This window comes from Ursus arctos, unplaced genomic scaffold, assembly GCF_023065955.2.
Source record: "Ursus arctos isolate Adak ecotype North America unplaced genomic scaffold, UrsArc2.0 scaffold_15, whole genome shotgun sequence".
Lineage (NCBI taxonomy): Eukaryota > Metazoa > Chordata > Mammalia > Carnivora > Ursidae > Ursus > Ursus arctos.
In genome coordinates, this window is record NW_026622819.1 from 46,816,898 (window position 1) to 46,840,545 (window position 23,648).

The 23,648-nt window shown below is 35.3% G+C and overlaps 1 protein-coding gene across 2 annotated transcripts in view; it reads right to left on the reverse strand.

Moving 5' to 3' along the window:
* The window catches only part of CLINT1 (clathrin interactor 1), a 58,867-nt gene that overhangs the window by 23,069 nt on the left and 12,150 nt on the right, over positions 1–23,648 (reverse strand). For both annotated transcript variants that reach the window (XM_026510876.4, XM_026510875.4), the window contains exons 2-5: positions 5,495–5,599; positions 4,857–4,953; positions 3,105–3,213; positions 1,996–2,160 (exon numbers count right to left, since the gene is read on the reverse strand). In XM_026510876.4, the coding sequence (XP_026366661.1) occupies positions 1,996–2,160; positions 3,105–3,213; positions 4,857–4,953; positions 5,495–5,599 (476 nt within the window). The remainder of the gene's footprint in view (positions 1–1,995; positions 2,161–3,104; positions 3,214–4,856; positions 4,954–5,494; positions 5,600–23,648) is intronic.

Consider the following 23,648-nt stretch of genomic DNA (forward strand, 5'->3'; position numbering starts at 1 on the left):
TTCTAAACACTAAACAAAACCGCTCCACTTCCACACCCAAAGTCAACCAAAAAGGCAAGAGTAGAAGGTACAGAGAAATCAGATGAGGTTAAAAAGAAGAAAACAATGAAAACTAAGGCAGGCGGGAGAGAAGAGGGAAAGTGCAATGAGAAATAACAAAATAATCAAAAGGTGGCTAAGCCTTTGTGTTGAACTTTTGTGAATGAGTTCTGGTGGCAAAAAAGCCCTTTGGAGACTAAATAAAACCATTTTGCAGATCTGCCTGCTAAAACTGCAAAGCCAAATTTTTTCTAAGAGGATTTTAAAATATGTCCACTAGATCTGAAAGTGACCACCAACTCAAAGAGAATATCACAAAATTTTAACCAGGTGGTTTTACAAAAATGAATGGTTTTCCAATAAGGTGAACGTACATTTCAATGAAAATGTGATAAGCTAGACTTTGAAAAGACAAATTTATAGGAAAAATGAAAGCAGATGAAAACAAAACTGATTAGTGTGATGGATATCCTACTAAATGGGTGTCAAAGATACTGGATTACTGGCAAGACACCATCTAAGGTCAAAATGAACAGACATAAAATAGCTAAACTTGATTAGTTAAGTCTTTGAACAATATATGCAACATCACAAATAATTTTAAAAGAATGTGATGCAAATACATAAAATGTTCAACTCTCTACTGCAGATGTTGTAATTAGTTCACTGTGACTGGGTCTGAGAACTTAATTTCATAAGTTTATCTAATTACATTATTGTGCTGGTTAAAAGAGGGTTACAAGCAAGTAGAACGAGGAAATGAATTGCAAATAGCAATTTCTCCTCAAAAACACACTAAATTGCACTAACTACTTTGAAAAAGCTAAAGAATAAAATACTACTTAGGCAAATAATCCAAAAACTTGTTACTCCCCTAAACAAATAAAAACTCCAAAACATATTTACATGATTTAAGAGAAATATTTTTGCCCAATTCAAGAATTGACTTTTTGTGATGCTTAGTCATAAAAGAATTTTCCTGTTAAAAACATCCTTTAGCAATTAAGTATAGTATTTTTTCTTTGAGAGCAAGGAAGCAAAGAAGCAAAGGAGTGAAGATATTATTTTGTAGATGATCACAAGATAAGAAATAGAAAATTTTTACACGGTTCCAATGCAGGAGTTCTGAGATCCCAGTGTAATCCAAATATTAAAAAACTAAGATATGGGTTGGGGGGAGCTGGGAAATCCCAATCTGTGGCTAAGTATACATAGCACTAGCCTGTCTGTGTATACACAAAATGACCAGGGGATGGTCAGAGCTTACAGAAGACAGAATGAGGCCAAAGGGACATGCTGTAACAGAAAGTTCTTATTTTCTGTGCCTCTTCCTAGTACCTAGTGATCTATTTTGGGGAAACTATATTATTACATTAAAAATAAACATGAGCGATCAGTGTTCTAGCTGCTCTTAAATGTGTTAGGAACAAGAAAGTGATAGGCCTAGGTGAAAAATTGATGGCATTGTTAGTCACCTTTTTCTATGTCAAATTAAAGTATTGCTTAATTAAGGGAAGAGACTGAGGCAAAACTAACTTATAAGGAAACTTACCTATTTTTGGCCCAAAACAGAGCTAATTTGTTTCAAATTAGGAAGATGAAGCTCTTCAAACTTTGTATTTTTATGCTCCAAACAGTGAAGTAGAGAAATCCTTTTTTCTTTTTAAAAATGGTAATTCCAAGAGGGAAGAGTTTTATTCTGTGTGTCAGTTTAAAGTTCATAGTCATTTAACGACTAATGGTTAAAATCATATTCTTGAACCCGCAAAAGTAAAAAATAGAAAAGAAGATTCCTAATATCCACGTAATAGAAGCCAAAATGAGTACTTTGTATACTTTAATATTCTATTTTGGGGGGAGAAGGGGGAATTTTGGTCTTTCGTATCTCAGTGATTCTTAAAATAAACCCAGGAAGCTAAACGAATGCTTAGGTGCCAGTTTGTCTTTGATACTCACTGTATCTGAATCCTCCAACACTGTCTGAGGAAACCCCAACATATTTGTCTTTGTTCTTCTTTGCTTTCTTTCGCTCTTCACGAAGCCTGTCGTCATCCTGGGCAAATTCAACCAATTCTTTCACCTTCTGGCGAATATTTATACCTTGATCCTTGCCATGCTCATCTGTGAGGATGGTAAGGGAGAAACAAAACCTTAAGAATTCAATTAATAAGTATCAAACCCTTTAACACAAAAAACAGACATGAAAATTCAACATAAAAAAACCAACTTCAATATTTAAAATTAACAAGAAGCAGCAAATAGTGCTACTGAATTTTGCCATTTTCTCATTGACAAATTCTAAGTCTTGAGATGCAATTCTGGCTTCTAAGAGCATGTTAAGATGAATTAACAAGGACTACAGATATTGGTGGTATGCAAGATCAATGAAAGATTACTAATGATGACCATATGAAAAAGACTTATATCTATAAATGTTTTCTTTTCCTACAGTATTTTAACAACAACAACAAAAGATCCACTTTAACATTTTAATGACTAAAATATACTCAAATGCTTTGGTTTCCCCAATATAAGTTTGGAAATACTAATTACCAGAATTTAGTGCAGCTAAAAAACTGAATTTTTAAAGTGCTTTCAATTGGGGTACACTACAAAATGAAATGTGGTTTATTCTGTATCCTTGTTCACATTCAAAACACACTCTGGCCTTGCTGCCTTTCCACAGTAAATATTATTTGGTGGGAGGAAAAAAAAAAACCCCATCTTCAAACAGATGTGTGTGTTTTGGAGCTCTAACCTTTTCTTCCCATATGATTAAAGCTATTCCTTTATGGACACCACAGGGGACCAGTCTCCAGTGCATATTTTAATATAAACCCGAACACTCATGTTGTGTTGGTTCTGTTGTTATTAGCCAGTCTTTTCTGCAAGTTCTTGTCTTCACTAATTAATACTCTAGGGCCCCATGTCTTGGATTCTGCACTCGTCACACAACCAGCAATAGTCACATTCTAATTAGAGCGGAGAAGCTTCTAAGCTGGTTCAGGTGACTGACAACTCCAACTACTGTTTTAATTTGCTTATAAGGTTTTTCTATTGCTCACCTACAAAGTGGTAATTTTCCAGGGATCGCAAATCATAAATGTGTTCTCTGGCACTTGTAACAACACGCTCTGATCCATTCCTTATGAGGTAAGCTAGAAGCAGCAATGACTGTAAAAATACAAAGCACCAAATGATTTAACAAAATAAATTCCAGTAGAGCTTTGGTAAATGGTTAAAAAAATAATTCCAACATTAGCAAATAAATTAATCTTTGTGGGGGGAAGGGAGAGCCAGAGAGAGTTTCTTTACCTGACACTGGACTTTAAATACATGGTTTAAAACTTATATTATCAATTTGAAATTCCTCTTGTAACCACAGTAAATAATTACAAGCTGTCTACTGGACTCCATGTGTCAAAAGATTTAAAAAAATGCTCTGTGATGTTAAGAAATATCTGAATGTATGATACAAATGAACACTAAACTTTTAGAAAGTGGCTCAATTTTTACATTTCATATGGGCAGTACAGAACTGTGAGCTATTTGAAATATCAGTTTAACAAGAATAATTCACCAAATTATTTGGTAACTATATGATCCCACAGAATTTTCCACGAATCAAATTAAATTTGGAAGTTAACGATGTGACTTTTGTTTCAAAAACTGGTCGCCAACAAATAAGAGAAAAAAACATTTTATGGGGTTTCTTTTTGGGGTGATGAAAATACTCTGATATTAGGTAGTAGTGACTGCTGCACAACTTTGTGGATACACTAAAAACCACTGAATTATGCATTCTGAACTTAACTTTGTTTGGAACAAACCTCACATATAGAAATATCAACTATTTCATCACAAATATACAAACTGAGGGAATGACACTGAATGTTTTCAGAAACAAATAACATGAAAAACATGGAACTAAATAAAGCACTGCTCTTCAATCCTGAAAGCCAAAATATTGCTTTTAAAGTTTCAAATATAAATACTACATACCATTTTGAAAGCACAGAAAAACTTAATTCTGAGTATTAAGAAAATATTGTGGGTATGGAAAACAGATGACGATCTTTAGAATTCCACATTATATGATGAAATCAGAACTAAATGAAAGGAATCCGATAAAAAGTACGTATTTGGAAATTTATAATGTTAGAATTTTAATATGTTTTAGAATTTCCAATTATATTTTAAACTAACATATTTCTGGTGCACAACACTGCGTTATTATTATAAATTAGGGGCGCCTGGGAGACTCAGTCGTTAAGTGTCTGCCTTCAGCTCAGGTCATGATCCCAGGGTCCTGGGATCGAGCCCCACGTTGGGCTCCCTGCTCGGCGGGAAGCCTGCTTCTCCCTCTCCCACTCCCCTTGCTTCTGTTTCCTCTCTCGCTGTGTCTCTCTCTGTCAAATAAATAATATCTTTAAAAAAAAAAAACTATTATAAATTAGGCAAATTTTTATGCAGAGATGAGAAACCATATTAGACTGTGGTTTTCATCTTAATTGCTCATCCACTAAATATACATCCACTGTAGATTCATTACTTTGATACGCACAAATATATTTCCAGAAGGAAAAATTTTAATAAAATGAAAATATTTATAGGTATTATTAATTTTTATACATTCAGAATGGTTGTTTATGGTGACTAGAAAACAACACCTGTAGCAAATCTACTTCTTTTACCTGTTTAAGAATATTCTATTTGAGGACTTAGTGTCCTTCATGATCTCTTATGTATGTATACCTTAAAATTTCAAGCATTTGTTTTCAGCATGTCAAATAATAAAAACAAACTGATGTCCATACCTTGTAAACTCTTCTCCAATTTTTTTTGTTGTCTTTTAACATTCGTGACCAAAGCATGTTCATAAGCTCTGGAAATTGTTCATACATAAATGTAGCCCTGAAAAAAAAATAATCTTTCTCAACACTTTGTAATATATTAATTTTGACAGTAGATGGCAGGCTTGTTCCAAGTTACTGTGTTTTCCCAAAGAGCTTAAAAAATTTAATAAGCTTAATTCAAAAAATTTAGATATACTTCCATAAAAATATTTTTCTCACAGTCTGTATAATATGTAGCACACATGTAAACCCCACTAATTAATATCATCTTTTATAAGCCCTTTACTTACCAGGATAGTGGTCAAGATGTTCATCAAAAAAAATTTTCCTAACTTTATTTCAAGTTATTTTATACACATTTGTCAAAATTTTATGAAAAGCTACAGTAAGTCTTTAAACTTCATTTAAAAATTTTTACTTTTTTGAGCTCATTTTTAAGGGGAAATGGACTCTGCATAAAACTTCCTCCTTTAATATCGGAATGATTATGCAAAATTTATATCTGGCAGCTAAACTGTTTAAAACTGAAAGCAAATTTCATATTTCTATGTAAAGATAGTTGGATTCTTTCTGCACTGCTGAGTCAAATTATCACTTACTTGGCAATCTCTCCCATGAGTTGCCCAGAAGGTCCCCAAGGATCATCATTCGTTGCTTCTCGAACCTTAGACTCGATCTCTGAATAATTCATAACCACATTGGTGCTGCAGAGAAAAAAAAATGCACGCACATACACACAAAGATTAGCATCAAAACTGAGAAACACATGAAAACTTAATAATGACACTACTGGGTGTCTTAATGAGATACCTCTACAGGGTGGGAAAGAAAACATCTTTTGTGCATAAGCTACTTCGAGGACGCTATACAACACATTTAAGTTATATTTAAGAAAATTTTACTATTCCATTAGCCTTCCAGAATACAAATGAGAGATTACATTAGAGCTGGAATAAGTCCAGTAAAAAATGGCTTTGGGTCAAATTAAAAAGGAAATTGAACATGCTAGGGTCTATTATAAAACTAAGTTGTCCATTTTCTGACCAGATCTGGTTTACATGCATTCTTGTTTCTTTACAGAATTTCTGTAAATTAGCAAAATTATATAAGAGCAGAACATTATTTATATTGCATTAAGAAAAAAAGCAATGACAAACCAAAGATAACACTAAAAATATGAACATTTAACTGTAATCCCTTGGTCTTTTTTCACTTGTATGTTTTCTATGTCACTGTGGGTCACCACAAGCCTCACTTTTGATGGCTACATAATATTCCATCAGGAAACTGTATTACAACATATTCAATTTTCACTTAAGACTTTCAACAGTGGTCAAGATCACGGGTTCCAGGAGTCAGAACTGACTCCAATTACTCTGTGACTTTTGGCAAAATTATCCTAATTGTCTTAATTTCAGTTTCCGCCAGTGCAAAATGGGAGTAAGAAAGGAGAACACTACCTTTCAAAGGCTAGCACCTCAAATGGTATCTATTAGCACAGTGTCTGACACCCAGAAATTGCTCAATACAGGTTAGCTGCTATTATTATTATAGATAATAATTACCTATTAGGAGGATTTCAAAATATTAAGTAATATTTGTATGAGAAAGAATTAACTTTAAAGAGTACCTTAAAATTAAGATACAAGATGGCAAAATACTTGGCTATTAAAACAGAATTTCCATACTCAAATGGATTTAAGAATTCAGATATTCTGAGGAATAAAGAGATACTGTGAAAATGTGACTTGTAGTAGTATCCATTTGACATCTAAAGCTCCAATTATTACTGAGCACTTGTTCTAATAGATGCCTATGGATATGGTAATTCAAATCTTCCACTTAAAATTAAGCCTCAGAAACAGAAAAATCGGAATTTGATAACTATTACTTCCATATACCCCACTCTTGCTCTATGGTTTTTCAGTTATCAAAAGGTTCTGTTTTTTCAAGTAAGGAAGTTTTGACTATAACTGGTATTCAAGCCTGTTTCTCAAATATAAAGAAATATAAATTTTAAATTCATTGCAAACATTTCTCTTTCTTTACCTTTAAAGAAAGAGATAAATAAATGATTTTGGGTCAAATTCGAAAGGAACCATTACACATACAAATATGACTTGCCAAATCACAGAATAAATCTAGCTTCTAGATCTACATTCAGAATACTGTTCTACTGAAGAAGAAAAGTGAAATCCTATAACTTTCTTTCAAATTTTGGAGAAAGCTGCCTCTAAAATATCAACTAGTTCGATAACATAAATACAAATTGTTTCCCTGCGACATAACTTCCAATGCCTCCTTTAAAATTAATGAATGAATGTTCATAAAAACCCAGTAATGATTCTACTGACAATAATTTTATGTATAAATACAAAGGAGTAACTTTTTTTTTCTAATTTCTTCAACAATGGAAACAAAATAAAATCAAGGCAGCCAATGACAGATCTGCAATTTAATATGCCACAAAATGATGGATTTCAAAATGCTTTTGTTTATCCTAGTGGCTGAAGAATGCGTGGCTTAGGCAGTTTTAAGTGTCAACATGCAGCTGTGGGAATGAACAATAGCAATTAGGATTATAATTCACCCAAGCATTTCATTACCAAGAATGCACTTAAAATCTGTTTGCATTGTTTAATTTGCTAGAGAACAAGATGAAAGGAGTTAATCTCTAGTCCATGCACATGAAATATTTTTACTAGAGCCTTCATAAATGCTGTAGCTTTCAGAACACTACTTTCCTTGTTCAAGCTACAAAAGCCCATGGGTCAAATGAGAAAGGTCCTGTTTCTCTAACCCTTCACAAGATTCTTAGCTGAAGGCCTGTGTGTTTGAGTGCTGTGTGTTTACAGGGAGAGGTGGCAGAGAGCCAATAATTTAAGAATCGCCTTATTTCCTTGGTTGAAAAACAATGGGAACTATGTAAAATGACAACTTAGCATTAGAACACTTACAATATAGTTACAAAGTATATCCACAAAAAGATATGGCAACGATAATAACAAAAAGTAACAAAGTTAACAACTTTCATGAAGAAAACCAGGCTCTATTTTAAAGCCATTTTTTCTAGTGAAACTGCTGCTTTCAGAAACTGCAAAGATCTCTGAGATCTGATGGGCGTAAAGAATTCCAAAACAAAGTATTTTTAAGCTGCACCTAATTCAGAAACAAATGTAAACTAAAACAAAACAACATGACACTGTATAGTTTGGCCTTATTCCAGCTCACTTAAAAATAACTACTTCTAAAAAGGTAGAAATGGCATTTTGATCCTTCCTTTCCCATGTTTTCTGCTGCCCTTAATCCACACCCTACCCATAATTCCAGTGACCTTTTTAAAAAAGGAAAATAACCCCTTCCCTCGCCCCCCTCCAAAAAAGAAATTATGTCCAGATGTGAAAGGAAAAATAGCTAGTTTAATTCCTTAAACTTCTGTAAGTGACAAAAATCTTTTAAAAATGGATACTTCAGACACTAGAGGGGGCTCTCCCAACAGTTTTTTAACACACACACAAAACTCAGACAAAGGTCTGGGATGTGTTCTACAAACAAAATTATAGGAAATTACCAGGAAATAACCAAAGCGTGAAGAATTTAAGAAGCTGCTCATGTTCTGAAGATTTTACCTTAAAGCAACACTGAACCACTGCTTTGTACAAGGATAAAATCCACAATTAAAATCATTACTGCTTGTATCAGTAAGGCTTCATTGCGCCCATAGTGCTTTTACATTTGCTCCTCACAAGACCCCAATAGGTAGGACAGAGCTAGGGAAGTTCCTGTGAGAGTACTTAATCCTGGACAAGCCAGCACCACTCACTCACTGGATCTATAATGCTGAATGCTGAAAGCTACTGCCCTCAAATTCCGCACACATGCTTCTATGGCTGTATCCACAGAGCAAATGTTAATTACTCAAGGGTTGATTACTCACTTTGTAAATTATTAGTGTTCATTTTGGCTCTCCTCTTTATCCCTCATTTTCTGTTTATTTCACCACCCACTACTGATAAAATACCAAAGTATTTTCTTTAATAACAGGTTGGGTCCAGGTTTTAGAGGCAAGACTTGTTGAAAGTAAAAGCTAAAATGGGGCTTTTACTTATACATGGTTAATGCTTCTTCTAATCTGCATTAATGACTGACAAGAAAAATTTTGAATAGTCCTTACTGATAGTTTTTTCCTGTCAAAAAGTTCAAGAACATGCTTTGTTAAAACAAAACTACACACCAAGAGAAAGGGTAAAGCTTAGGTATAATTCAGTTCTACAGGCTAACAAAGGAATAAGGAAATTGAAACAGACTGATGTAGTAAGAAGTATTTTTCCCAGCTTGCCTTAATTTTACTTCCTTTTTTAAAAAATAGGGTTATATTTTTAATGTTTTCTTCTTTTTGTTTTAAACTTATTATAAAGACTTCACTCTGAGATCAGGAAAATATTTAGCAGTATTTTCTTTTAGACCTTTAAATCTGTGTTTTATTGTATGCATGCGTATGTCCATCCACACTTACAGACACAGAGAGTCCAGGCAACAAGAGACAGAGACACAGCTTTCAAAGTAATGGTTTTAAGTAATAGTATTTTTTTCTTCATACCTTCCTGTATTTTCTGAATTTCCTCCCATGAACATTATACTGTAACCAAGGGAAAAGTATTAAATGCCATTAAAAATAGAAAGTACTGTTATCATCAGTACTGTATCATCTGCACATGTAACATCATTAGCAACATTTTAACTCTTTTTAGGCAAATAAGCATCATTGTAGACCATACTATTATTTGTGCTTCCAAAGTCTTCTTTTATCAGGCTAGTAAGTGCAGCGAACTAGTAACTAAAGTATATGTATATATACCACAATATGTATACCAAGTGCTATATGTGTAAAACGACAGGAAACAATTTAAGTACCTAATACTAAAATTAACATGTTCTTAAGAAACTCTTTTAGGAAAGAATGGTTCCTGAACATTAAAACTTACATCTAAAAGTCACCTCTTTTTCTCAATGTTACAAAGATTTCAGAAGATACTTTTACATTACAGGTGAAACTATCATATGCTCCCTGTAAAGTTTCCATCTTTCAATAACTTTAAAATAACAGAACACCCATAAAATGAACACCAAAAAAGAAAATTTTCTCAGGTAACAAGTTCCTTTTTTTTTTTTTTAATGCTTGTTCCTTTTTTTTTTTTTTTTCTTTTAAAGCTTCTGGCCAAAACATTACGACAATAGTTTTAAGAATACCTGCTCTATAAGTTTAGTAAGAGACCATGTGATATTCATTTTTCATCAGGGGATGGCCTTTACAACATTACCCTAATTTGCAAGCCGAACATTTTATAGGTTCAATACTCATATTTTAAAATCAAGTAACATGTTATTACAGTCCCGTGAACAGAATCAAATTTGTGATCAACAACCAAGAAGTCTAGAACTCCTAAATTCAACAAATCCATAACTTTCATTGTTAGCAGAAATCTGAGGTTGCATAGAAATGGTGTAGGGAGGTGGAAAAACTGATTCATCTACTTGGCTGGATATCTGCTACCCATTAAAAAAAGTCTTTTCTTGATCTGAAAATAAAACACAAAGCAATGAAAAATGTCAACACAAGCAATGGTTCAGTAGAAAAATTCATGTTGCTAAAGCAAATGCTATTATATTTGATTATATAGTATTTTAGATATAAAATAGCTAAAGTGCTAATGCAAGGAATAAACTATAGTGCTCCCTCCACACCAGAAGAAAATAAAATAAATATCGAAAAGTACAGAAGAAAAAATATAACAAACCTAATGCTGGCCAGTTTCTCTCTAGTGCTGCCATGCTGTCATTACCAGCAGCAGCCCCTTCTACCAAATAGAAAAAATGAGTTAAGAGAGAGGAAATTAAATAAACTCACTCAGTATCACATGATTAGTAAACAACTGATGTTCAAACTCTGCTAGGTTTTCTAATTCCAAAGCCCATGTTCTATTATGCCTCAGTGCCCTACCAATTAGAGAATTGTAGTATCATATAACCTAAAAGAAAAAGCTTGCTAGTTAATATAGTAAGATGGTATCTGGGCTTCTGGGTGACCAGCTGGTTAAGTATCCAACTCTTGATTTTAGCTCAGGTCATGATCTCAGGGTGGTGGGATGGAGCCCTCCATCAGGCTCCATGCTGAGGGTGGAGCCTGCTTAAGATTCTCTCTCTCCCTCTGCCCCTCCTTCTCTATCTTAAAAAAAAAAGATGACATCACAAACTGTGCTACTAACAGAACTAAATGCTGAATTAATCTTTAAAGAAATATATTCTTAGTCATAGAAATTACTTGGTTTTTGGATTTTCCTTGGTTTTACTAAATCTTAAATACAAAGTATTCAACTGGAAAGGAGGAAACCAATGTGCCCCGACCGAAACACAATCTTAAAATTAAGCAAGGTTAAAAAAAAAAAAAAAAAGTTTAAATAGGGAAAAACTGAAATTGAAGACATCAAAAATCTGAGACTCTCTTATCCATTCTTCTGCTGTAGCAAGATTTCAGGAGAGTAACCTTGTTACTTAAAAAACATATGCCCTATTTCAATCCACTTACATCATAAATATGTGGGATGCTCATGTGCATATTATTTACGACTTCACCTATTTACACAGAGGACAATGCTGGGTTATGCACCTTCTGTTTTCCTCTTTACTTTTCAAGAGGGGACATTAAAATACTAAATGCTGAAACATGAAACTCCGCTTTTTAAAATAACCATGAAGAACTTGCACTGAAATAATACACCTCATCTTTCAGCTATCATAGTAAAAAAAATTAACACCAAATAAATACTAAAGAACAGTTTACTGACAGGCTTTAATGAGGGAGGAGAAGAGTCCCATAGTTCTTTTTAAAGCTTCAATAAAGTTCTTTTTAAGGTAATTCTGGATACTCAAAGATCAAGTTAGACACTATAACTGGACACCCAGAACATTTTAAAAACATAGTACAGACAGAAAAACTGCTTAAATCCAAACTCAAGCTGCCTGCCTAAGACATGAAAACCACAGAAAACGTATTAATGTTCAGAAACACCTTCAAGTGTTCCTCACATGACAATAGAAAAGTACCTCTAGCTGATGTAATTCTAACTGAAATTCTAATTGTTTTAAGTTGTAAGAAAATTAAGGACTATACATAACTCTTTTCTAAGCCAAATGCTATTCTTCCATCATTCTGCTACCAAATTCTTTGATCCATTCTGATTGAGATTGGCCTTCAATTTCAGTTAATAGCTCAGTCCAGTACTATCATGGAGGTGAACTGGGAGTACAAAATTTAATCATTCTTGATGTTTTCCTATTACTGAACACTGTTAATTGATACAGCTCAATATTCTCATAATCTTAACTCAAATTTTTAGACTGTGTTCGTACTATTTACAGATAAAGTAGAAAGATAAATTCTATAAAAATATATTTTCATGTTTTTTTGGGGGGGACAATTGGAAGCAAATTAACACATGTTAAACATACTCTGCAGGTAGAAAAGACTAAGAACAAACCTAACATTTGTGGACGATTAATTGAAGACCTTTGTTTACCATCAAAATTATGAAAACACAAATGTTTGTACAGGCTTCTGATAGTCTCCCAGATTTGATCAAGAGTTTAAAGTATCCTGTACATATTATACTTCCCCAACACAGGGTAACCAATAGATTCATCAAGAGTTCATCCTTAGGTAGGGAACTTATGCATGGCAGAACACTTTTTATAATTTTTTTATTGTTTCCATATAGATTTCATTGTCTTCAATCCAAGGTACTATCAAACCCAATGTGTTCCTCTCTAAATACACTTTGTAACACTACTATTTTCTGTTACTCATCATTTTCTTAGGTTCTGCCACATTCACTACAGTACTGGAGGCTGGCCTTCTTGAGTTGTTTTTCACAAAGAAATTGTTACAACAGCCCCAGAGCTGTAGCATAACAAAACCGAGCTGCCCTGTGGATGCCAATGACTGGCTTATAGCTAAGTGACTTGTTCCCACAGATGTAAATCAGATTTGGATCATAACAAAATTATACATTATTCCCTGTTAGTAAGTCTAAATTTATTTTAAAAAGTCAAAACTCAACAGAGACATCAAGAATCTGCTACATTTTAGGGGCACCTGGGTGGCTCGGTCAAATGGGCATCTGATTCTTGGTTTCGGCTCAGGTCACAGTCTTGGGGTCCTAGGATCGAGTCCCCGTCGGCTCTGCACTCAGTTCAAGTGTACTGGAGATTCTCTCTTCTTCTCCCCGGCTCCCCAACGAACCCCTTCCCCCCTGGCCAAGCCCCCCTCTCTCTCTAAAATAAATCTTAAAAAAAAAAAAATCGACATTTTAGAAAGGTGAATGGTTACATAGTAGGAAGTGTAATGCAAAAAATATTTAAGAACTTTTATCAGTAACTGACATTAGCTGACATGACATATTTTCTCTTCTAATCTGTAAATATACCCATTACAGATCATCAGTACTCCAAATGAGATCTTCATTTAAAGACTTTAAGCTTTCAAACTAGCATTCCAAATCCATACAATTTCAAATTGTACATTTAAATAAATACTTGGTCCCTTGCTTATGGAAGTTTACCTAACATTCCAGGAGAATTTCCAGTATTGACTCAATATCAGTTTACATAAGCCAAAACTAACCACTTACATCTAAAGTTTCTGAGATTTCTCACAATTGATATATTCATCACTTAAGTGTAAAGCTGTCCTAAAATGTAACTAGCGTAACTAATGTCTTATGAACTTTTTCCGAAAAGACACCACAGAAAATCATTATTTTATGGTTTACGTAGAATTCGAGGTCAGGAAAGGTTACATAAAATGAGTAAGTCTTAAAAAAGTCAATACTCCAAATTTAGTTTCACATGGCAAACTATGTACCAGATTAGAATGTTTACATAAATTGATCCCTCAAAGATAAGAACTTATGGAAGTAGTGACTAAAATACCTTTTTATGTTAAAAAGTCATTAATTGTTATAGTCCACATTAAAGTCTTTTGGGAAACACTAGAAGACACACATAATTATTCCAATGCCTCAAAAAATTTAGGAACTGATCCAAAACAAAAAAATACCTAAACCAGGATGGTAGTTGGATTTCTGCCCCTCAAAGTCTGTCATTTAATTCTCTTTTCCAACAGTTACCGACCTCTTGATCACTATTAAGTGTGACTTAAACTGGCAATTTTTCAAGGAAATAGTTTAGTAATTTATGTAACAGATGTGCAAGAAAAACTACATGAATGAGATAAGCCAAGAAAAACATCCTGATGTCCACAACTAAATTATGACCTGTGGGAGGAAGAAACTATAAAACTATTTCCCTTTCCTTACAACTTCAGTGGTTAGCAATACCAAATAAAATAACCCATTTGATAGCAACTCATTTTCAAACATTAAAATGGGCCCTGATTCCAGGAACTGTTCCAAAACACAAGGCCACCCTAAAGGAAAATACTGCACATTTATGTATTTTCATAATCTGCTTCATCTTTTATGGCTATTTTGTAGAAAAGCAAAATAATATGTATATTAACTGACCAATAATTTATTAAAAAATTAATAGGGTCTGAATTGTCTCGGATCCCTGGACAAATCAACCACTTTGTTCTCAAGGTTCTTCATCTCAGAGAGTTCCTATGTATAAAGGAGATGAAATGAAATGGTAAGTACCTACCATTCAGCACACATGGTTATTTTTCTGCCAATATGTATTATTTTTAGTTTGAAGATATTCTTTATATGGCCCCTTACAGTAAACTAGCATTAAGTCTATTACTTACCCACATCTCATTCACTGTTGCAGAACTTTATAGTTATGGTAACTAGCAGCCTATCTGACCCAGTGTAGACACCGAAATGAAGATTTTAAGGATGTAAGTATATAGCAAGACAAAAACAATTCTATTATTAAGAAGTGGCCAAAGATCTGGAAATGAGTATTACTAAGAGATAGGATAAGTATCTATCAATACAAGCCCCAGCACAGAATTGCTATTTTATACTCAAGACAATTTATATTTTGAAGTTCACTCTCCTTATTTTGGTGTACCACCAACTGTGAGCTATGGTTTTATTTCACATAAAGCAGCAATTTCTCCTTTAGTGGTAATATGACATCAGCTGATAAAATAAAGTCTCTTAAGTTTTTGGGATTCACTAAACTCATTCATATCTACTACTGGAGTTGCACATCCCAAAGCAAATTATACCAAAAACAAAGACTTTTAAGCTATTATAATAAGAAGGGAAATTATCTAGCATGATGTTTTATGTCTACAATTCAGGAATATCAGAAATTGCAGAATTCTGAACTTTCAAAATGCCAAAAATAAGGTCGTATAATTCACTCCATGAGGTGGCTGGCTGAACAAAGCATTTAAGGGCCACAATACCTGGTTTCTACGCCGTTTCCTTTGCAAGAGCACAAATCATTAAACTAGGAAATGTCTGGATGTTCATGGGTCTTGATTTATATAAAGCCCTTCTACTCTCCCTCTAGGATAGCTGCTGCTGCTACCATGAGTTGGGCAGCAGATGACAGGCTTACAAGAAAGCTGTCCCAACCATTCACTAGTCAGTCCCATGATGTTAAAGAGTTATTTTCCAGAGAGGCACTCTGGTGGCACTAAGATTTGGGGCGCCTGGGTGGCGCAGTCGTTAAGTGTCTGCCTTCAGCTCAGGGCGTAATCCCGGCGTTCCGGGATCGAGTCCCACATCGGGCTCCTCCGCTGGGAGCCTGCTTCTTCCTCTCCCACTCCCCCTGCTGTGTTCCCTCTCTCGCTGGCTGTCACATAAATAAAATCTTAAAAAAAAAAAAAAAAAAAAGATTTGGGGAGGGGATGTTCTATGGCTGGCAAAAGAAAAGGAGGCGTTAAGTGGTTTAGGAAAGCAGGATAAAAAGCTGCTTCCAAAATGTGGTAGTAATGATGCTTGGAACAATACAGCAATGGAACAGGCAGAGGCTGCCATGCTAGAAAATACTTTTCCTTTCACCGCTGTAGAAAAAGAGCTCTCACAACACAAAACTGATGAACACTAACCACTATCAACTACATAAAAACAAATGTGCTGGGGCGCCTGAGTGGCACAGCGGTTAAGCGTCTGCCTTTGGCTCAGGGCGTGATCCCGGCGTTATGGGATCGAGCCCCACATCAGGCTCCTCCACTACGAGCCTGCTTCTTCCTCTCCCACTCCCCCTGCTTGTGTTCCCTCTCTCGCTGGCTGTCTCTATCTCTGTCAAATAAATAAATAAAATCTTTAAAAAAAAAAAATGTGCCTGTGGACAAAACCTAGAAGGAAAAAAAAAAAAACCCATGAAAAACAGTGTGCGAAGGGACACATTTGTTTAAAATTGTATTTACATAGTGAAAAAATTAATCTCTCTTAAGGAAAAGAAAAACAGCATTTGTATATAAAACCTCTCTTCACTTGCTAAGGCAGTGTCCCATGGCTGAGCTGATTTAATTCTGCTGAGGATCAGTTTCCACTCCTCTGGCTCAGCAGACTGTAGGTTAGATCAGTGCCCTGTCTGCACAGATAAAAGCTTTCTCAAGACAGCTTTGGACGTAGGACCAGAAAGTAAGGGTGTCATGTTGCTGTCTTTTGGCTACGGGCAGAACAGTGCTGGAGACTATTCCCTAGGAATGGCAGCCCCAACCCAAATCTATTTTCTAATTCCAGCTGATTTTTTCTTTTTTATTGTCCATCTCTGTAACCTTAAGATTTCCATTTGTAAAACATGCTAAGGTTTGGGAGATGTTACATATAACAAAGGCAAATTTGTTACTACAGCACTTCTCAGAGACTATATTCTAAACTGCACTGAGTGTCTCCAAGAGGGGACTATATTAACATTCCTAAAACTTTGGGTATAACATACCTTCTCCCTGGAACATTTTCTAAGTGTCCCAAAAAACCCACGCTGGTATGCACTAATTTTAAGAACTGCCCTTTATATCAGACTTCCAAAACTGTCTATACCTTTCCTCTTACCACTCGTTTTTAGTACCTGTTATTTCTTATTTTTTCTTAATGGATAGCTTTTCCTTTAACCTTTTATTTTTATATTCTTAAATTCTTATCTGATGGCTGACTTTCAGCCTTTTATCTTGCTTTACATATTAAAAAAACCTCTTGACTGATCTTTACTGTTGATTTCAGTTTCCTCTCTTGTTTAAGTCTCACCAGTTTTACTTTTTGTGCCTTTTTCCACTGGGTTTTTTAAAAAAACTTTTAAACTTTATCCCAATCCCTTCAAAGTTCTCTATTTTTAGCTTTAAGTGTTAATTTCTCAATCCTTTTAATAACCCTATATTAAACATCTTTCCTTTCTTCCTACATGTTTGGCTTATTTTATGATATTTTATAACACATTGTTGAATGAACAGAATAGGGCAAAGAGCTCAAGAAGAGAAAGGGATTGCCTCTTCCCACAGGCCCTTACCCTCACACTGACTGCTGTTTTTCTGGGCCCCCTGATGCAGGGGTAACATTTTTCACAAGGACTGATCAAATACATACATGAGATACTCAAAAAGGAATTAGCTTTTATCAAGTCCCAAGGGTGAAAAAATTATTCTTCTTACAGATTAGAGCTGCTTTTTCACAGTAAAATATTAGTTTCCACGTATTTGAGAAGGAGCAACATGAAGGCAGCTTCATTATTTCTCATCCTGAAAAATGATCTGCAGGCGCGTCATAAAGCTGAGTGGGCTGCATGCAGTTGTTGGATGTTTGGAGTCATCTTTGGGAGCATTTCCCTCAATGCCTACTTCCCGTTAATTTCCAAGACCTGTTCATGCTGCACTGGGGGGGGGGGGGTGCCTGGGTGGCTCAGTCAGTTAAGCATCTGCCTTCAGATCAGGGCCTGATCCCAGGGTCCTGGGACTGAGCCCTGCCTTGGGCTCCCTGCTCAGCAGGGGAGTCTGCTTCTCCCTTTCCCTCCCCCTGCCTGCATATGCTCTCTCTCAAATAAACAAATAAAATCATAAGAAAAAAATCTAGCCTAGACTTTGACAAGATCCATTTAACAATATCTCCATTTTGGGTATATTCTCTTTATTCATCCTTCAAACTATGACCAGATTCAGTTTCCTAATATTTAGTGTTGGTTATGTTGGCCCACCATTAATTCATCACCACCTTCCCCAAACATTTTCCTCTTCATGTATCAATGGACAGTACCATCCACAGTTATGGCTTCAACATTATAACTGATTACTTCCCTCCCCTCTTTCTATCCAGCATCAAATCCATTCCCTGGCCTTTTCTTGTGTAGTTTGTAAGTATCTCTAATATGTCCATCTACTTCTCCCTACCTACACTGACACTACCTTAGACCAGGGTCATGACCATTTCTCATCCAGATTACTGCCAACAATCTTGTAACTACTGTCTCAGCTTCTTCTTTATCTCCCACCAGGCCAGGGCCAAAGCGAACTCTTCCTGAAATAGTAGTCCTATCTGAGCCCCCATTTTAAATCCTACAAAGTCTTCCTTATTACCTTCAAAATGAAGTCCAAATTCCTTAACATGACAAAACAAAGGTCCTTCGTGTGACTTATCAGTCTACTTTTTTAGTCCCATCACTGTCATTCTCACCTCTGGCCTTTGTACAAGCTGTTCCCTCTGTCTGAAAGTCCTCTCTGCCTACCCATCCCTGCCCCTGGCCTCACTTCACCTTATCATCAGGTTTTAGTTTAAATGTCACTTCCTCCAAGAAATCTTCCTTTAACTCTGGGGATCTGCTTATATGCACTTCATAGTACCCTGTTCTTTATCCTGACTTAAAACTAAAACTAGTGTACTATAAGCATGTTTGTTTTCTTGTCTTTCTCCCCTTCTGGACTGAAAACATTCAGAGGACATAAATTGTCTTTCTCACTTAAAGATCCCCAGTGCCTGTAAGAGGCTTGGTGATAGTGATGTTCAATAAATATTTATTGAGTAATTGAAGAAATAGCTTAAACAGCTTCTTTCCTCTGACTAAAAAGTCCTGGTGATCAGGATCTGCTTGATCTGGCCTCAAACGACCTGTCTAGCCTTTCCTCCCATTACTTCTGTTTCATTTCCTTTATGGGAATAATTATACTGTATTACCAACTGAAATTTAAACATGCCCTTTCTTACCCCAGTAACTGTTCACTTCTGGAATCATCTTTCACAGTTAAATTTGAACCTAGTTTTTAACAAAGATACAAAAATGAAGCTTACCTGATTCCTTCTAACCCGCAACTTCCCCTTCTTATGATGAAATAAACATTACATTTATAACTCCTATAAATTATAGAACCCTGTACAACAGCTACATATGAACTTAATCTTAATTCCCCCTTAAAACATTGTAAGTTTTTTTAGAAACAAGTACAATTGATCTTCTTGAGGATTCTGTATTGGAGCTGGCTCACTAAAATGTTTTTGTAACACTAAAATCAATATTCACAGCACTTTCATGGTCATTTGTGAACATGTGCAGAGTAGTGAAAAATTTTGAGTCATCTTTGTGCACATTCCCAAGTAAGGCCAAAAAGGTTATGCTCTGCGTTATCCTTTTAGTTCTCATACTGTAAACAAGAATCCTTTTCCTGGTCTATGCAATGACATGACTTTTCTCATCTTTGTGCTTTTTGTTGGTGATTTCACTGTTTAGTGACCTTCAAGCCTGGTGCTAAGGTGCTGTCTAGAGAGTTCCTAAACGTAAGAAGGCTGTAATGTTCCCTACAGAGAAAATACCTGTGTCAGGTAAGCTTTGTTCAGGGATGAGGTATAGTGTTGTTGGCCCTGAGCTCAGTGTCGCTGAATCAACAATATATGTAATAAATGTGTTCATACAGGAATAGACACCAAACATGGTTATGCACTGACTGGGTGATGAAAATGTGAACAGAGGCACACAGACATCTAACCCAGAAACGATGGTTCAGTATTTGCTAATTTAGTGTCTGCAGCGACCCTGTAGAACCTGTGCACCTCAAACAACAAGAAATGACTGCACCATATGTTAGGCATTTTTATTTCCCTCTCAGTACCTAACCATGAACGCCTCACATAAAACGGGTATGTAATAACCGACCAGTGAATACATAAATGGAATCCATAATCTCTTGGTATCAGGAGGTGGGTGTAAGACAAAGAAACTGGGAATAAGATATGAATAGAGAGGACTAAAACAAATACCCTGTGACCAACAAATATACAGAGAATGACATAAGAAATATCAGCTTCACGAAACCAATCTTTTTAAAAAGGCTATCATGTGCGGGGGAGGGGGAACCTGGCTGGCTCAGTCAGTGGAGCATGAGACTCTTGATCTCAGAGTCTTGAGTTCAAGCTCCACACTGGGCATGGAGCCTGTTTTAAAAAAAAAGGGGGGGGGGGCGCGCGGAAGGCTCTTCTGTTTCAATCTGAGGTCTTTTGAAGGCACAGTCAGAAAGACTTGTTAATTTGCTATATCCCCTAAAATTAACTTACTGACCCCTAACAAAAACTTAAAAAGTTAAGATACACGTTAGCACAAGAATTCTATGTCCACAGACACATATGAAGAGCTAAACACCGAAATCTAAGGTTAAAAAATACTTCAAAAAATTTAAACCCCCTACTCGTGCTCAGTGTCAACTATGGATTAGGGAGCCACCAAAGGTTTCCCCTCTACAGAGTCTGTAATTCTTGTACAAGCAGCCCTCACTTTGCATGCCACCTTGTTAACCGAAACTTGTACATATTAGTACCATGCCTTCACTCTGCACAGTCTCTTACCACAGAAGAGCTATGCAAAAGACTCTGCACAGCAGTAATTCTTGTGTATTCTTTTCCAAGTAAGGCAAATAGCACAAGCAACTGAGCACCTTTCATTGCCCACTTAACATTTTATTCCATAAGATGGCCTTATTTACTGGTTTTTAAACACTCACCTAACTCTATGAGCCAGGTAATGTTCTAAGCCCTTTACAAAAAAGTCATCTAATCTATCAACTTTATGAGGCAATTACCATTATTATTCACATTTTACAGATGAGGAAACTGAGGCACAAAAAGGTTAAATATCTTACTGAAGGCCACACAACTATTAAATGGTATGCTTAGGATGTCAACTTAAGTAGTCTGAATCCAGAGATAAAGGTTCAGGGCTTTTGTTCCTAACCGCTTATGTTATAATCACAATTTTAACCACTGCCCCTTTCTACTTGTCCCCCCACTCTGATCCACTACCCAACTGAGCACCAAGAGTAGCTACATCAGTGGAATCATTTCACTCCCTTGCTTACTGAAATTCCTCACCGGGTTCTTATTACACTTAAAATAAATCCAAACTCCATGCAATGGCCAAAGATTCCCTAAGACTACACCTTCTTCCATGTTCCTTCTGTACTGTTCTTTGACTTTCTCACCAGCTCTTTCATCACTTTGCTTATTCCATAATATCTTCTCTCTGGAAACCTCTTTCCTTTACTCTCTTTAAAAATCTTTTAAGTCTTAACATAAACACCACGTCCTCAGAAAGGCTTTCTTCTCCCATTCTATTTAAAATAGTACCATTCATCATTCTCTACTTCAGCCCCTTTTCTTCATAACACTTAAAAATATATTTACTTCTTTTTATTTATCTCTCTCCACCAAAACTTATTTACAACTACACTGCAAGTATCTGAAAGAGTTCTAAACAATCAATAAATATTAATGAAATGAATAAACCAGGTCATCCTGCGGCTTTCTGCAATTTTTAGTACGACACCTCATTCTCTGTCATATGGGTATCTGACATGAGAAGCACACCTACAATTTTAGCCTTCTTATCAGAGATTATATAAGCATTCAGAATATACTTTAATTCATTCACTAAAAGATGATTATCATCATATATCCTAAGAAACTCTATCTGAAAAATGTTACCAGTCTAAAAGGAATGTGAATATGTTATTTTCCAAATTACTCCTTATAAATCCCAACATGACCAAAGGGATATTATCTGTGTTAAAATCAAACAGCAGTGTTGTATCTCCATCAAATTCCTCGAACTCTTCTACTCTTAATGTGCAACTTCCTTATATTTGTTTTATTTAAAATTCTGTTAATTGTGTTGCTTTTTAATATACACACATTATTTTTTTAACTGTTGGAAAAATGCCACTCTCAACATATAGCCATTTTTTCCCCAATTTAAGTCAAAAGGATTTCATATTCCAAATGAATTATGTGTTTGGTTTGCAGATAAAGTAAGCATAAGTCTATACATCCAAAAATTATCTACAGAAAATTAATCCTCAATACTTGTTTCTATAAATGTCCCATAGATATTTTACACTTGTTTGCTAAAAGAAGTGCCATCATCCAGCATTCTAATTAGAATAGTGCTGCCATAATTGAGACTTAAATTGCTCAGTAATCAGTTGCTAGCATAAACAATTCAAAAACCGAACAAGAGCTGTATTATGACAGAAGTGTATGAATTACAGGTAGGTGGCTATACTAGAAAATAACCATTGGAAAAATACATTCTATGGAAGCATTTTATTGACATAATTAGATTATCTACAATACATATACTTGTAAAGCACATGCTTTGATTTTTGTTTTTTTATACTAAATTGATTTGTAGAAAGCAAATTACATTGCTGGAAGTGGGAAGGGCAGGGAGAGAATAGCAATGTAGCATCCTTCACATAGCTTATTCACTTAAAGTTTAAAAATATGAAAACAAAACCTTAATTATCCAAAAGAAAATCACCACACTTCAAAAAAGCTCTTTGTCCCATGTGCCAACTCTTTGTACTTACTGTGTTTCTACATACTAAGAAATTCTAACAACATCTTAATTATGACAAACATCTCTCCATATATTATCTACCCTAACATCTTTATTTAAAAAATCTGTCTCACTACTAAAAGTAACCCAAACCAGGGGTCCTTGGAGAAATGGCCAACTCCAGGGCTGAAGTAGTAAAAGTAGAGGATAAGCCTGAAACATCTTATCCAGAAAATGAGAAAGTGCTCAAAAAACATAAACAAAAACAAACAAAACAAAACACACACCAAAAGGATATAGGCCTGCTTTACAGGCTCCCATTGGCCAAATCTGTGACAATTTGAGTACTGAAATAAGTAAGGACAGTATGGATTACAACACATTGAATAAAATGAAAATCCACAAGGGAGGGATGTAGGAAGGGAGGGGGAATAATAACGAAAGCTTTTCTGTATAGTAAACTGATAAATACGTACAAGGATGGAATGTGGGGGAAGGTTAACTAACGGGGGAAGAGTCACCAATTGTAACCATCGCACTAAAGACAGTTAAAGCAAGAAGTATCAGTAGATGCTAAATCTAGGGGGGAGTTTAATGAGAAAAGATCTTAGAATATCTCTGAGATATCTCTTAGAATAAGAAATATGCTTATTTCTTATTACAATGAGAAAAAGAGTTAACTACCCAATGAATAAACCAGACAACACCTTGACTTAGTGCTCAAAATTAACAGAGCATACAGACCTTGTGTTCTTCCTGAAAAGGACACATTATTACTTAATGTAACATCCCACCTAAGAATACATACCTGAGGAAACATCAGCTAAGCTTAAATTGAGGAATAACCTTAAGTATAGAAAAATAAAATAACTGGCCTATGATCTTCAAAAATGCCAATGTTATGAAAGGCAAAGAAAGGTTAAGGAACTCTTCATTAAAGGAGACCAAAAAGTCACGACAATTAAA